This window comes from Ixodes scapularis, unplaced genomic scaffold (genome assembly GCF_016920785.2).
Source record: "Ixodes scapularis isolate PalLabHiFi unplaced genomic scaffold, ASM1692078v2 PGA_scaffold13__105_contigs__length_92229423, whole genome shotgun sequence".
In the NCBI taxonomy this organism is placed as follows: Eukaryota; Metazoa; Arthropoda; class Arachnida; order Ixodida; family Ixodidae; genus Ixodes; species Ixodes scapularis.
The window spans coordinates 87,222,393-87,238,909 of NW_024609839.1; the positions used below are offsets into that span (position 1 = coordinate 87,222,393).

A 16,517-nucleotide genomic window follows, 5' to 3' on the forward strand; every position below is an offset into this window, starting at 1 on the left:
TGGCAACCGAGATGTAAGCTGTGCCCAGTTGCAACTGATGGGAAAGAGCCATAGCGGTGAATATACAATCTCTCCTCTATCTGATACTGCATTGGCTGTAAGCTGTGACATGGACAGCGACGGCGGCGGATGGACAGTAAGCGTTACCACTTGTTTTCTCATTTCCTCGTTCCTCATTTCGACCAAAACGTAACGGTAAAGGGACGCTGAAATTAAAACAGTTTCTTGAAAGCTTACTTGGAACGCGCAGTGTTCAAGAAACCCTTTTACACCGAAATATAGACGCGATATAGGTAAATGCTGTGGCCCGCTCTAAGCCAAGCCCAGAAACCAGTGGTCTCACCCATTACTACTAGGCTCATTGGGCTGCTCGATCCAGTACGATAACAAGCATAGTGTCTCGGTTTCTCGATATATCCGGCACGTCTAGTCGGGCGTCTGACACCACGTGCTAGTCGTGCGAGCAGACTCGCGGCAGCCTCCGGCATCGTCTGCTGTTCCACACCACCGTCCACCGTCGTCCGCAACACCCATAAGACACGGACACGAAAGCTGCGCGTCGGCGTTTGTTTTCGCCCCCTTCCGTCTGCTATTTTGACCCCGTCAAAAAAACTTCTGCAACGCTCAGAAGACGCGATCATGAAAGCGGCGTTCTAGCCTTGAACGAGCCACGGGCCAATATAAGCGTCTGTCAGCTTCTTTCGATGTGGTGACCTATCAAGGAATAAGCGACCGAGAAAACAAAATAAACAAAATAAAATGTAGTCTTTCTAGCTTTACTGAATTTATCTTTTTTTTCTTCAACTTGCATTTCCGAGTAAAATGGATGAGCGTCATGACGCACAATTAAAGCTCGACGTAAACCCACTCGCTTTGGTAGGCCGGGTGCACCACAGATCTTGAAAGTTACTTTCCTTTCGAGGCGAAATGGCGGTAACATACGACAAACGTGATGTGAGCCGAACGCCCGATGGCCTCCAGCCGAACCGCTTGCCAATTCTCACGTGTCTAGGTATCTTCTCGCCATTGACACCATGATCGCAATCATGACGCTTGCGGAATTCACATATCAGCGGGGACGCTTTTAAGACTACCAAAATCTTTATTTAGCATTAGCTAGCGCAAAAAAAAAAAGCATTCAGGTAGCACTTCCAAAGGCGCGTACTTGCGACAGTTCTTTGCTGCAAACTACGTCGGTTGAGTAGAGCTTCCTCTCGACATCTGTGGGAACTCAAAACGACTCGCACTCATACAAATTCGCAAGCTCAACGAGCTACGCTTGTTAAGCACTCCTAAGACTCGGCAGCCATGTTTGTTGATGTTAACGAGCCAGAAACATTAAAGGGAACGCAATTCGTTTTCAAAAAATAATAATGCAAAGGCGCCCCGAATAATATCATTCAGACACGGCTCCAACAAGCGGACTGGATAAAGTGTGCGCCTTAACTCCCTTCGGCCTGGGTTTCCATTGTCCAGTGATATGTCGCTCTGGAATATATATTTGCATGAATATGGTCAGCCAAGACGCCAAGACCGCCCTTGCCAGGCGGCTTCAACGTGTCTGCGAGCGTCCCCGAACCAGGCGGGAGAGAAGCGGGCACTTTGGGGCGTGAATCTCACAGTTACATTTTGAGGAACATGAAGAATTGGCAAGCAAGATTCACGTCGTGCGTCCTCTTCAACCGACTTTCAGGTAATTCAACGTCGGGGCATGTATGAACCAGAGGGAAACAACTTCGAGAGAAACTTCAAAGAATACGAGGATGGATTTCGTATAACCACCGGACATACATCCACCGGACGTACATCCACCGGAGACTGGATAGGTAAATACAAATATTATAATGCTTGCGTATTGCTTGTTACAAAAGGCAACAGCGAATGATAGAGAACAAATGCATTGGTTCCCGCTAAACTCTAGTGAACCAAGAATACGTCCACAGTGCCAAGGTGTCACTTAACGCCGTGGCGTTACGTAAAGTTGTAACATCATGGCACATGGTATGGTTTCCCGGTAAAGTTAGTGGCGAAAATTCAATACCCGTCACGTCACATTTGTCAGTTACCTTATATCTCTCTATAGAATCACACTTCAAATAAAGAAAATAAGGTATTCTTGTGTGAACAAAGCAAGTTGTGATTTAAAACAAAACCATTTAGCAAAAATACTGTCAGCCGACAGCAATGACTGGTAGTGTAGTATATATGTACTTTACGATTGGCAATGATACTTTGCATCAAAAACAAGCTGCCGCTATGAGTTATTTGACGAGCATTTAATCTTCCTCGTGAATACAAACAATTACAAAACAGTTTTGGCTGATCGTCAGCTATCGGTCCACATGAATATATAGTATTATAATTAAAAAAGTGTGAATTGTTTTCTTCAGTTGAATACTTTTTTTGTTTTAAATGGCCTTTGGCTAGTTTAGTTTAATCCGTATTTTTAATAAACACCAGATTAGGGAAATCCGGAAACCTTTGCCGACGATTGCATACTTTTAGGTTTAAAAAATTATGTTCATTCCTCCACATTAACTTAGGAGTGAGCTTAGGCTCTACCGAAATTCTAACATAGTCTACTACAAGACGGGATAATAGCTTAGCTTTATCTTTGAAGGAGGGGCTTGTGTTCTATTCCTAAACAGATTTTGTACTTTTCATTGAAGGGAACCAAAATCTTCATGCACTCACGAGCTGCCCACATAACCCACAAGTCCTCAGAATTGAACTGACGAAAAAGCAAGGAGAGAGCCCAATTGTTATGCAGTACCGTAAATTTAGTGTTGGCTCCAAAAGTGAGAACTACAAGCTGACCGTCGGTGATTACTCTGGTCCTGATGGTAGGTATCGGCGCTTTAGCCATGTTTCTCACTCCGCCTGCAGCGCTGCGTTAGTCGCTGTTTACGCGACGTTAGAGACTAACTCTAGAAGTTACAAAATTCCATCAGCGTCTTACTGCCGTCTCACCCCCCCCCCCCTTTCTTCAAAGGCTTACTTAGGACGATCCGTGTGTTCATTCTAGTGACTCTAGTTTGAACCAACGTTATTAGATAATAGTAGAACATTGGAGGCGAGCCGTGTCTGTCAGGAGCTAGAGGGAACAAATTGTAGCAACATTTTAAACTGGATAAGTCACGATAAAGTAAGCATGCTTTTTCTTAGAGAACAAAAAATAGATAGTCCCATTTATTTTTATTTGCACGATGAGCATCACGTGTTTGACATCCCAGTTCTCATGGTCAACGATTCTGAGCCCAAAACAAAATCACAAAGAGGGAATTAAAAGCGTAGTAGCAAATGCAGTACCCAATAAAACATAGAAGGTGAACAAAAACCTGCGTGACAACGCAGTCTAAAAATTAATTAAAAAAAAAACATCTCCTTGGCTCATATCGCGTACAGAACCGAGCAACGCGCTCGTGGTCGATATCGATTCGCTGCCATCCTGCAATCACTGACAGCTTAAGAAGCGCGGGAAAATGCCGATTTCGAGCCAATTAGTATTGCTCCGCAGTCAATCAGGTTGTGGCATGAGCCGGCATACTAACGAGGAACAAGGACCTCCAAAGCAACAAACGTGAACCTGTCTTGACTCTCTGAAGCTGTCAGAGGCTAACCTTGACCTTCAATTTTACACTATCCGTGAAACGTGCTAGGGCCAACATCTGTTTCGCGATAATTTGAGTGGAAAAGTGAAAAGGCAGGTGGGTGACTCCTCACTGCGAAGCGTCTCGCGAACCCTCGCCAAGTCAAACCCATAAGCGCATTGCGCGGTAAAGCGGAATTGCTCAGGCGCAGTGAACCTTGCTCAAAACATAGTTGTGTGCGTGCGAGACCTCTAGTCCTACCTAGCTGCAGAAGCTCGAATGAACTTGGATTATAGCGTGCTATCAAAGCAAAAATGGTGAATGATCGGCTATGAAAATCATTTGTATGGCCGGTTAAAACAAATTGGCCCAATTAGCTATCGCCGCTTCTATGGCTGTTTATAACTTTTCTTATGGTCTCCCCTAAGGCTGTATGTAGCTTTTTCAATGGAAAGCTATAGAATGTTGTATGGTTTACTATGTGGGTCTCTTTAGGACGGATGCTACAGCCGCCTGTGGTTTTTCTTTTGGTTCCATTACCAGTCTATAGCTTCTTGTATGGTCTGCTATAGATATATATATTGCTTACTCTATGGAGCGTTATAGGCACCTTGCTATAGCAGCCTATGGCTTTTCCTATGGCTCATTTAGCCGTCTATAACTTCTTGTATGGTCTGCTATCGAGATCTTTAAGGCTTACTCTATGGATCTTTTTAGACACCGTGCTATATCAACCTATATCTTTTCTTAAGGTTTATTTACCCGCCTATTGCTCTGTATGGTTTGCTGTAGCTTATTCTATAGCTCGTCCTATGGTTCTTTTTACCATTGTGCTATAGCTGCCTATAGTTTTTCTTTTTACCGCAATCACAAGAAATGTGAAACAAATTATTTGTTGTCACCGTACATTTTACAAAAAATCTTGTATTTAGATATAAAAGAAGATTGGACATCTCCGACTTATTTAAGACGTTTCGAATTTGATAAACTCATTTAAAACATCAAACATACCCTTCAACAACAACAAAAAAATCCCTCGCCCAACTGGCAGGTAAACAGACACAAGGAATTGTTTCCAAATTTCCGACAAGTTTATTACACAAAGTCTATTCTGTAGGCAAGTACAAACTAAGCAATTTGTACTATGTGAAGAGGTACTATTAAACTGCTATACAACTGCGAAGATTGCAAAGCAAACAAGAACCAAGGGTAGTTCCTGCATATTGTCTGGATAGTCCCGGCAGCCGGCAGAATTTTTTCTCCGAAATTCTACCGGCAGTCGCCACACATTGGCTCTGCAATAGGTTCATCGAACGAAGTTACATTGACAGATCGTTTCATCAACACGCGATGGTTTTTAAACTCAAAATAGCTTGTTGCTGTTTTTGTTTTTTTATTTGTGATGAGTTGCTGCAGACTCGCCAAGGAATGGCGTCGACGAGTGGGCTGGATCGGTGATCACGAGCCACAGGAATACAGGCGCGACGAAATGTTCATGCAGCGTTCAATTCGCGTAACAAATGTCAATGAAAGGTTAGTGTCGACAAAACGTGAATTCATGAAACGTGTATCCACGAAAAGGTGTCCATGAAACGTCTTTTCACAAAAGGCCGGCAAAATAAGAAAGTCAGCATTTTACCTGCAGTTGTAACATGATTTCAGACACCTATAGGCAGGCGCCTGCCAGTCCAGTTTCGTAAAAACATATATTCTCCTGGCTGCCAGAAAATAGACACTGCCTAATTCTAGAGGTAATTCGGAAGAGGACCCGTAGAAAAACAGTCAATTGTCGCCGAGTTGGTTGCAGCGCACTTACGTTGAAAATACCTGACTTGAAAGATGCAATCCGAGATATATGTCGACACAGGCACTGCAGAACAACCACTCAAACCCAAAATCGAGAAGGAAGGGATTCGTGAAGACTCACCAAGATGTAGCACAAGTGTAATTTGCCGAACCGAACACTTAACGCATCATAAGAATGTCTTGGACTTCTTTGCAGAAATTGCTTGTTGCCGAGATACGGACTTTTCAATTGAGATACCATTTACCATACATGCGAAATCCACAGCAGCTCCGCGGGCCACACCAAGCACTCAAGAAGGCATTCCGGGATTGGCAAAGGCTAATGCGTCATCCGCCAAACCACGTGATCACGCTCCTGTCGTTACATGCACAGAGAGAGCGGAGTCAAGAGATAAAAAGTCTGCGGTTTATTGGTCAGGCGAGTGCCCACCTTCTACCACGCTTTCAGCTTAGGAAGAGAGAGAAAAAGAGAATCGAGCTGAAAAGTAGAGCTCCTTTAAGGCCAGAACGGGGGTGCGCTCGCAAAAAGTAATCTTCAGTGGCATACCAACAATGTACAGAACGAGAGGATATGTAACTTGTATCCTCTTAAAAGTTTGAGTCAAGGTTGATAGTGCAGTGAATCCTATGTGTGTCTTCGACTTCAGACAGGTGCTGTGTTCTGCATTATCACCAGTTTCGAGACTTTAGTCACGTGACCTAGCCGGAGACAAGGCTAGCCTTGAACGAGCATAGCGTCTACTCTCCTGTCAACACCGAGTGAACAGGACAGCTCCATGAAGGTCGGATTCGAAGGCCGGACCCCGGCCGAAACGTCAAAGATTAAGTCGTCCGTTGTTGCTGTTTTCACTAAGGGTTCTTTTCTTCTTATATATATATATATATATATATATATATATATATATATTTTGTTTCTTGTGCATTAACAAGACAGATGGGAAACACCAGAAAGCCAAGGGAGAGTGGTGTTGTGGGTGATCTTTCAGCTTCCGAAGTGAAAGGACGCATCGCCATGAGCTCCGTAAGAGCTGTTTCAACGGCTACTGATAGCCGTGGTATCACTGCTGAACGAAGGGACGAGGTTGCTTATCGTATCATCCTGCCTACGCTGCCGACAGGCGTATATGCCCTGAACTCCGTTTTCTTCATGCCGACATCGGCGCACGGCCCTACCGTATCGAGGACTTCAAGGACGGACTGGAACATGCCGGAGTCCTAGGAGACATCGCAGCATGTGGTTCGTACCAAATGAACCACGTGTGGATGGTCACCCTCGAGTCACCCACGGCCAAACAAAGGTTGGTGGATAAACAGGCTTTCGAGGTCAAGAGCAGGTGGTGCCTTGTTATCGATCCGGACAAGGTGGAAGTGCGGCTCAAGTTGCACTGGATACCCTTTTATACACCCGATGACAACGTGAAGAAAGCCCTGGAGCCGTATGGCAAGGTCGAGGAGATAGCAAGAGAGACCTGGCGTGTCAACGGGTTTGAAGGGGTGCTGTCGACCACGAGGGCGGCGAGGTTAACGCTAAAGGACGGCGTCACCACCGAACAGCTACCGCATCAACTCCGACTGTCTGGATGCACTGCGCTGGTCGTCGCCCCAGGAAGGGCACCGCTCTGTTTGCGGTGCCGAAGGACCGGTTATATTTGTAAGGAGTGTCGTGTTCCCCGGTGCGAAGGCTGCAGACGCTACGGGCACACCTGCGGGAGTGCATGAAGACATACGCTGACGTGGTGAATGCCGCGATGGAGGACGGGAAGGCCGACCTTCTCATGGACCAGGCGGAGGCCGAAAAGGCTGCGGGTGGGACACCCGGGAATATCGAACCCCAGGGACGGGCCAACACCACCGCAGACGCCCCTGCCCCCTTCCCTGCGACGCCATCCGCGGCACAGCCTCCAACGACCGAGGTTGAAGCTGCTGGCCCATCAGGCGATCAGTCAGCTGGCCGGCTGCCACCTCAGGAACCCGAGCGAGGGGACCAAGACGCCCGCCCAACATCCGAGGCATCCGAAGATGACCAGCATGACTCGGCCGACGCCATGGAAGCCCTGGAAGGCTCTTCCAAGAGACCTCTGGAGCAGCGGCCAACCCAGGACGACGGACAACCGACGACGCTTCAGAGGAGGATGCATGAACGGTGGCAGGCGGTGATGGCCAAGAGGGGCCGATACCGGGCCCTGTCACGAACGCTGACGGACGATCAAGCCCCGAAGGAGGGACGGTCAACTGTAGACGGCTGCAGCCCCTGTGTCGTGTCTATGGAGGCAAGCAAGTAAGCCGGTTGAGGATTTTCAATTTTTTCAGGTGTAATCTCTATGGTTATAATATTGTTTACCGATAATAATGGGGTCCGTATTGCGATGAAATCAAAATGGCTATCAGTTTCGCCCCCTTGAACGTTCGGGGGTTGAACTCAGCAAAGAAGCGGTACCAATTGCAACGTCTGCTATGTGATGAGCAGCCAGATTTCCTCGCAATACAAGAGACGAAAATGGCTGAAGACAATGACATTGCTAGTGCTTTGAGGCATTTTCTTTTTCGCTATGAAGCGTGTGTGAGTCGTGCCGTGGGATTCTCGGCTGGATGTTTTCTTTTTCTCAAGAAGTCCGTAAACCTTGAACATTTGCAGGTGGTGTCTGATGAGCAGGGTCGTTTCATTTCTTGTGACTTCACGTTGTCGGGCGTACAGTGGCGTGCGATTTGTGTATATGCTCCGAACAACGTACGACAAAGAGAGCAGTTTTTCCGATTCTTGCGCAGTTACGTGGAATGCAATAAAGTTCTGGTTGTGTTAGGCGATTTCAACTGCGTTTGCGACGAACGTGATAAATCCTCGCGGACGAGATAGAGTGATAGCAGTGTAAGCGTTTTGAAAGATATTACTGACATGTGTGGTCTCGAAGATGTAGGCGCCTTGCAAGCGGCAAGGAATGATATACACACTTTCAAGCTTCGTCATCTCCTCGATTAGATCGCATCTATGTATCAGTCGACATTATACAGCAAGCACATGACTACCGTGTGCAACCAGTTTTTTTCACTGATCACTATCTTGTAACTGTTAAAACTGGAAAGAGGGAAAAGACAAATTCGAAGTTCAACTGGGGGCTCTGGAAAATGAACAGAAAATTGCTAAAAGATGAACAGTTTGTTGCCACCGTACCCGAGCTTCTAAGTAGTGTGCACGAAAGAGACAAAGGTCGAAGTGAGGCATGGGAGGTCTTCGAGGAGGAGGTTAAATTGGCCGCGATTGAAAGATCAAGCAACATTCAGTTTCAGCTTCGAGCCCGCGCGAAACGCAACTACAAAAGGATCTGAAATACTTCTATAAAGTAGAGAGTGAAAACCGGGTACTTGCATTGAGGATATACAGTATATCAAGACGGAACTAGACAAGATCTATCAGGACAGGTATAGCAGGGTTGGGCAGAAATACTCAAGAATGTATTTGGAAATACAAATACTGGGATACGTTAAAATAGTAGCTAAAATACTGATACTAAGATACATCTGTAAAAATGTATCGCGATACGTATCGGAAATACATTTTAAAAAGAGGCAAAAAGTATTTGGAAATACAAATACAGGAATACATTTTAGGGAGGGCAGAAATACAAATACAGAAATACTGATAGTGTAATACATTTTCAAAATTTTTTGAGACGCCAACTGAGATGAAGCTTGAAGTTTGAAGTGGATGTTTTCGTTCCTGAAATTACCTTCCTGTAGGCTTGGCACTTTGACTTGAAGGCAGTGGTTTCGGACGACAAGGAGTCTTCAGTGGGCCCAGAAAAACGTTCCACCAAGGGCTCACCGCGGTCCCTTCCTTGACATCCTGTCTGTCTGACGATGGAATCTTGTCAACATTGATCACGTGATGTCACGGTGGAATGAACTACTATTCTTTATCTGTTGGTGTGGCCTTGAAGATAAAACTTTACCACGCTGCTGTATGAAAGGACAATACATACTTTCGTTGTAGGTTACCTAGTTGAAGATCATGCAGGCAGTGTCATTTGGAATGTTTGCGAATAGTGGACCACCTGAAGTATCTTCTGTTACGGTTGAAAAAAACGATACGGTAGCATCCCTGTTCTGAAGGTCCTTACTGCCGACTCTCCGCCACCGACGCATGGATTGTAGTCCTCAAGTTTTGCCAAGCATTATCCAAACAGAGACCTCGTGGAGAGCGAGCTGATATTGCCGGCACAGGTGCAAGCTGTCCGAGAAACAGCGGTCTCGAGACGAGTCACGGGAGTACGTAGTCTGGGATGGCACAGCGAGGCCACTTCTGGCCTCCTTCTGGGTTTCGGATCACCAGTGAAGCGGGTCACGTTCACGTCGGCTGATGACGTACCCTTGAGCCGTGCAATGTTACGGGCGCAGCTGCAGATGCATTCGAATGAGTGTTGAACTTCACAGCGTGAGTCTCTCTACTATTTCTAGTTAACCACCGCCAGGCTTGTGCTGCAACGGAATATGACTCAGCTTTGCCGACTGGATTTACTCTGTACGCTAAGGTGAGAGAGACGGTTAGCAGCGGGCATTGGATGCCAGCAAACAATGACTCAAGAAATCCCTACCTAAGGACCTGCGGCAGAAGATGCTCTGACTCCACTCCTGGCACGCCACCTGGTTCGAGTCCCCGACTACGCAACAATTCTCAGAAGAGAAAAGAGGGCGCATAGAAAAATAGTTTGCAGAATCAAAAGGAACCTTGGTCAGCATAGTAACAATGGGAACCTTGGTCAGCAGTAACAATGCCCCAGCATCTCCTTGACTCTGGCGCCCCCAGAAGTAGAAAAAAAAAAAGCGTTCTGACTTGTTTCTTTTTTTTTTGGGGGGGGGGGGGGGGGTTGAGTATTTCTCAGGAAATGTAACGAAATACATTTCATCCTGATTGTATCGCGATACAAAAAAACATTCCAAATGTATTTCGATACAGGAATACAGATACTGGTGAAAAAAATGTATCGCGATACAGAAATACAGATACGAAATGTATTTCTGAAATACTATCGCGATACATTTGTATCGCGATACTGCCTAACCCTGAGGTATAGCGGGGCGGTTGTCCACTCCCGGTCAGAAAAGTTTTTTTGGGGGGGAGCAGCCGACCAAGCGAGCTTTGGCTGACGAAAAGAAGTATGCTGTGACCAAAGAAGTATGCTGTGACCAAAGAAATTTATGAAATAGACTATAAGGGCGCAACAAGCAGTGATAAAACTGTGATTTTTTTTCTTCTTTTAATGTGCGGGTGCGGTGATGCGTGGCTTGAGGGCTTTCCTACCAGGCACAGATTTTTTTCTTCATTTCAGTTGTGAATCATCGGATGCAAATTCTGCTCATCTGGCATGCCCTGGGAGGATACTGAATTATTTACAACCGATGTCGAAGTGATCGTACAGATCTACGATCATTGTATATTTGCCTATGCGTCGTCCGCCATGCCGTGGCGGTTGAAATGAGAAAAGTGATTTTCCGAATGAACAAAAAGAGAAAGTATATTTTTAGTAAGTTTGAAATGGGAGAAAGTTTAAAATGAGAAGAAAAGTCTTTTTTGAGAATGGTCAAAACCAGAAAGTATGTTTTGCGAAAATTTCGAAGGAGAAAGGTTAAAATGAGAAAAGTCATTTTGAGAATGGTGAAAACGCGAAAGGTCGTTTTGAGAACGGTTTAAGTGAGAAAAGGAGAAAAGCGAAAGTTGTTTTGCGTAGGGTTGAAATGAGAAGGTTGAATCGAGAAGGTAGAAATGCGAACGGGTTCAAATGAGAACCGCCCGGCAGGGAGAAAACACCTGGTCCTGACGGCATTTGCGCCGAGTTCTACCAAATGTTCAAGAAAGATATCTGTCCTTATCTGCTTTCCATTTTTCATGAGTCATTTGAAAAGCAGCAAATGCCGCGGTCATTTGCTGATGCCCACACCATTTTAATTCCAAAGTCAGACGACTCAATTAAAAGACGCAGTGTCACAGGCCGATCACGTTACCAAACATTGGCTATAAACTTTTTGCGAAAGTCCTCACACGTAGACTCCAAAGTGTTAGTAGTAGTCTCGTCGGTGAGCATCAAAGTGACGGCATTAAAGGGCGCTCAACACAAACAAACATACACGTCGTGAGAAGCATATTAGAAACTTCAGAGGAGAACGATCAAGTGGCTATGATTCAGCTCGACTTTGAGAAAGCCTTTGATCGAGTACGACACGACGTCCTTGAGAGGATTTTATCGCATGTTAATGTTGGTCAGATTATTTTAAATGGTGTAATAATTGCATACAAAGGATGTGATACTAGACTTGTAGTCAATAATAACGCATCTAAAAGTATACCGGTGGTAACATCAGTGCGACAAGAGTGTCATTTATCACCGCTACTGTTCTCTTTATATTTAGAGCCTTACTGCTTAAAAGTGCTAGCCAGTAAAAATATCCAAGGTTACACTTTAAATATGGTGGAAATAAAATTTCAGCGTATGCTGACGACGTTGCGGTTTTTTGCACGCACAAGAAAAGTGTAACCAACGCTGTAGAGCTTGCAAAAATGTACTCTGAAGTGACCGGCGCTGCTGTAAACTGGGTAAAAAGCTGCTGGTTCTGGCATGGCAGCTGGGCCTCGAAGACTCTTTCATTTGCAGGTTTTAGCTGGAGTAGTACACCATGGCCTTATTTAGGAGTCCCTTTGCAGTACTACAGGGTTAGCACACCATACTGGAATGAGGTGACGCAAGACTTAAAGGCAAAAACAGACTCCTGGGCCAATCGTGATCTTTCAATATATTCACGAGCCACTGTTTGTAATGTCTTTCTGGCAGCGAAACTATGGTTTTTGATGCAAGCGCTTGCCTGCGGGAGAACTAACATCCAAACATTTCACAGGGTTTTTGCAACTTCCGTCTGGAAATCGCGCTGGAACAGAATGAGGAGAGACCTTTTTCGACGTGTCAAGTTCGGGGGGCTCGGGCTCACGCATCTTTTTGTGAGGCGACTTGTATCACGCTTTATGTTTCTACGTGACCAGAATCACCCATTTCTCTGTGCCAGAGTCCAGATGAAACTAGCAAACTCACTCACCAATGTCTTGGTCACAAGTGACTGCACAGAGCCCTGAAGTCTTTTTAGGTTTCTGAAGGAGGTCAAGGACGGCACATTATTTCTACAAACACGTTTTTCGATGGACTACCTGGGCACTGTCATGAAAAAGAGGCTAGCCCGCGACCTGGTTGAGTTACTTTTCCCCGCCCACCCATGTATCGTTCCCTTTACAATCAGTGTCCTGGACAAGATGTTCTTTGCCGTGTAAAGAAAATATGTATCCCGCCTGTCGTTAAGTCCTTCTTTTTTAAACTACATAGTGAAACATTGGCTGTTAAGCCTTGGCTCCAGGAAAAAAGAATTTTCGTACCATTGTCAATTGCTGGCTGTGCAAAAACCCCGAGACTATTGAGCATGTCTTCATTGATTGTTGGGACGCGCTGTTTTTTTTGGGGATGTTCTCCAAAGAACATTGAAAAAAGACCTATGTATCGCGAGAGAAACGATTCGATTTCTACCAGTCGATGCGTACGAAGCGGTTCCTTATGATATGTTCATAGTGCTCGGTTTATTTAGCATCTGGAAAACTCTCATGGAATTCCGGCATGCAGACCCCCATATTAAACCTGTGTATAGGCACTTTATTGATGTTGTCACCCAAGCACAATCTGTGTACTGTCGGACTGCAGACACTGCACCCGACTGGGCAAATCTGTTTGTTGCAATCAAAAATATGAAAGGATTTTAGTGGCCCACAAGCGCCTGGGTGATGTGTGTTTATTTTGACATCGGATTTTGTGCTGCACTTGTGTTCAATAAAGGAAAAAAAAAAGTGTTGTTGTTGCCAGCACACCCGACCGGACATTGGATAGCCCAGAGTTCAAATCCTGGCTCCGCCATATATTTTGGCTCAGGGCGGGCTCTTAGAACTTTGATTCTTTTATTCATTCGGTTAAGTACGGTTCCTTAGTGTGCATATGTTCGTTTATATTATGTATATGTATATATATTTATTATTATTAACAAATTTAGAATTATGTGTACACTGTTAGGTTTCCATTTTTAAACTTGAATTTTTGGCATCTTAACATCATTGTGACCAAATCAAAGTAAAATTTGGGCGTTTTACGTGCCAAACCTACGACGGGCATCTGGCACGCCCCAGCGGAGGACTGAGGATTAATTTCGACCACCTGGGGATCTTTTGACGTGCAACCGAAAGCTCGGTTACACGGCGCCTTCTCCGCAATGAGCCTCCGTCATATTGCGGGCACCTCGGTCGGGATTCGAACTCGCCACCTGGGGATCCGTAGGCCGGCGCTCTCGCCTCGGAGCCACCGAGGCGGCTAGCATCATTGTGGCATTTCTGATTTCGTGGGTTTCGAAATTTCTGCCATAATAGGTTTTGTATTCGTGAGTAGAGTTCACGACACAGTGTCATCAATTAAAACCTCCGAGCACCACGATGACACATGGTGGGGTTGTGTGCTCCAAGAAGCTCTAACTACTTTTGACTTTAGTATCTGATAATTTAAAGCAAAAAAAAAAAAAAAGAAAAAAAAATATCAATAGCTCTTCTTGATTTGTGAAATTCGCAGAACAGAGAGGTTATAGGACGTATCTGGGGTGGCGTGTGCTTAACGATAATACTTAGATATTTTTGGCGGTTAACTTGTGCTTTTTTATATATATATATATATATATATTTAGCCATTCTCGATGCGGGCGTCGACGGACATCACCCCGCTGTTTACGCCCCTGCCGGGATAAGCTTTTCTGTTTTCGCGACACCCTATCGCGCTATAGACGCGTATTTTTGACGCTCATGAAGCCTTGAAAGTACTGTGTGGAATGCCAGTGCACATGTCAATTGTTTAGTCAGAGCAATGACGCAGCAATTGCGACGCGAGAGCCGACTGCTTCTCGATCTGGCTGTCCGCGCTCGCTCTGACAAAATGTGAGCCTGGGACTCTCGAGCAGCGTTAGCTTGCTGATAATGCAGGACGCTGCTTTGTCGTTAAGTATATTTGCCTTGCGAACGCCTACGAAAACGTTCCAGTGCTCGGCGTACCCTAGGCAGCATCGCTTGTCGGCGACCACCCGCGCAGCATTGCCAAGCTTTCTGGCGCCTATTGGAAGTCTGAGAGCGCCGGCGATTCATCGTCGCGACTTGAATGCGAGCATTTTATGAACCCCCGCGAACATGAATCTCCTCGAGCATGAACTCCCTCGAACATGAACCCCCGCGACGGCGAACCGCCGGCGCTCGCAGACGGAAAGTGGCGAAGCTACGCTAACGGTTGTTGAAAGACGCTGCGAAGGTTACGCCGGGCGTTGGAATGGCTTCGCAGCCATTTGATGAGCAAATGATTCGCAACGACAAAGTAGCGTCTTGCGTCTTCGTTAAGCTAACGGGCTCGAGAGTCCCAAGCTGACATTTCCGCAGAGCGAGCGCGGCCGGCAAGATCGAGGCGCAGTCGGCTCTCGCATCGCGATTGCTACGTCGTTCCCCTGACACTGATGACATGTCCACTGGCATTTGAAACAGACCTCTCCACACACGCTATAAAGCTTACCTTTTTTTAGGAAAGAGTGAAAATGCAATTTAATAATAAATACTGACTGTTGTTTTCCGGAAAATATAGTTTACTATTTAATTCGGCTAGAGACGTTCGCAGAGACTTGGATATAAAAGCTACAAGCCAATAACGGAAACCTAAAAAATAATTATCACGTTAAGACAGTTTTTTTTGTTTGTCTTTTCACTCCACTGATACAGCAGGAGGTTTCGAGATGTTTCTCTTTCATAGAACAGATTATATTATATGTACGTCTTGTAAGTCTATAGCAGTCTTAGAGTGGTCAACGCAATTGATTCATTCACGCTGTCTGCGCATGTGCAGGTTACGACGCGCTGAGCTCCCACAATGGACACACGTTCAGCGTGAAGAAGAATGGAGAACACAGTGGAGACCATTGCGTCTCACAAATAAGCGGTGGCTGGTGGTTTAATGGTTGTATCCACTCGAACCTTAATGGATGGAAGTTCAAAGAAAATGTTCCGGAAACTTCAAAAGGCCTTGGTATTACCTGGTACAATCGAAACGATGAAAATTCCTACTTCAACGTTTACTCCGAGGTGGAGATGAAGATCAGAGATGCCGACTTTGAGTTCTGCATGGGCTCCTTGACTTACGAAGCTCACTGATTATTCTTTTCTTTTTTCTATTAGTGCAAACATAAAAGTGTCAGAAGTGTCCATTTATTATACGCCGCGAATTTCTCACTTTTTTCATTTTTTTCTGCAAGCTTAAAAATAAAACCTTGGAGTCAAATGCAACTTCTGGAACACGATATGCTTGTCGTGACGTCCATGGATTTCGCTAAGATCCAAGTAAATATTCACTAACTCTGCACCATGAGAGCACTCAGTTAAGTTCAGTCTACTATTTCCAAAGACACTTCAGCGACGTGAATTACATGGGGACGAGATCTAATACTAACAATAAGCATTGAAGGCTGCGAATGACAGTTCTGTTAATGAATAACAAGAAAGGTTCGAACTTCAATAATTTGATTTTGTCATTAGTGCAAAAAGCACTAAATCGTGCAGAAGTTGCCATCTTTTATGTCTCGTGATTGCCTCGCGTTATGACCTTTCTCCTTAAACGTAAAAAAAAAAGGCTTCTGGCATAAAAGGCCATTGTTAGAGGAAAAAAGGCTTGTCGATTTTCCCGGCAACTGCTAAGGGCAAACTCTAAATTTACTGTCTGTGAACTTCTGGCGCTGACTGAAGCCAGATTCACATACTTCGATTTCGTTTGCGACGTCGGAAGTGCGGCGGTAACCACCGATGTTTTCACCACACTTTTTTTTTGCCGCACGAGCGACGTCTTAACTGCGAAATGGCACGTAAAACCGCAACATGTTTTCCCGCAATATTCAAAACCAAATTAGCGTCGTGCCAAATTACACAAAACGTTGAACAGATGTCTTTATACAGCGGCCTCTGGAGTTGTATGGCTACGCTGTCAAAAGGCCAGCTGAGCGGTGCTGCACGAGTTACCAGCTGTGGCTATT

General features: G+C 45.3%; 1 protein-coding gene across 1 annotated transcript; it reads left to right on the top strand.

Annotated features, from left to right (window-relative positions):
* The first annotated feature begins 1,638 nt into the window (after window positions 1–1,638).
* On the top strand, window positions 1,639–15,645 carry LOC8028706 (angiopoietin-related protein 7-like). Its single transcript, XM_040211334.1, has 3 exons — window positions 1,639–1,693; window positions 2,670–2,843; window positions 15,341–15,645. The coding sequence occupies exons 1-3, from the start codon at window positions 1,639–1,641 to the stop codon at window positions 15,643–15,645; spliced, it is 534 nt and encodes a 177-aa protein (XP_040067268.1).
* Window positions 15,646–16,517: the final 872 nt, after the last annotated feature.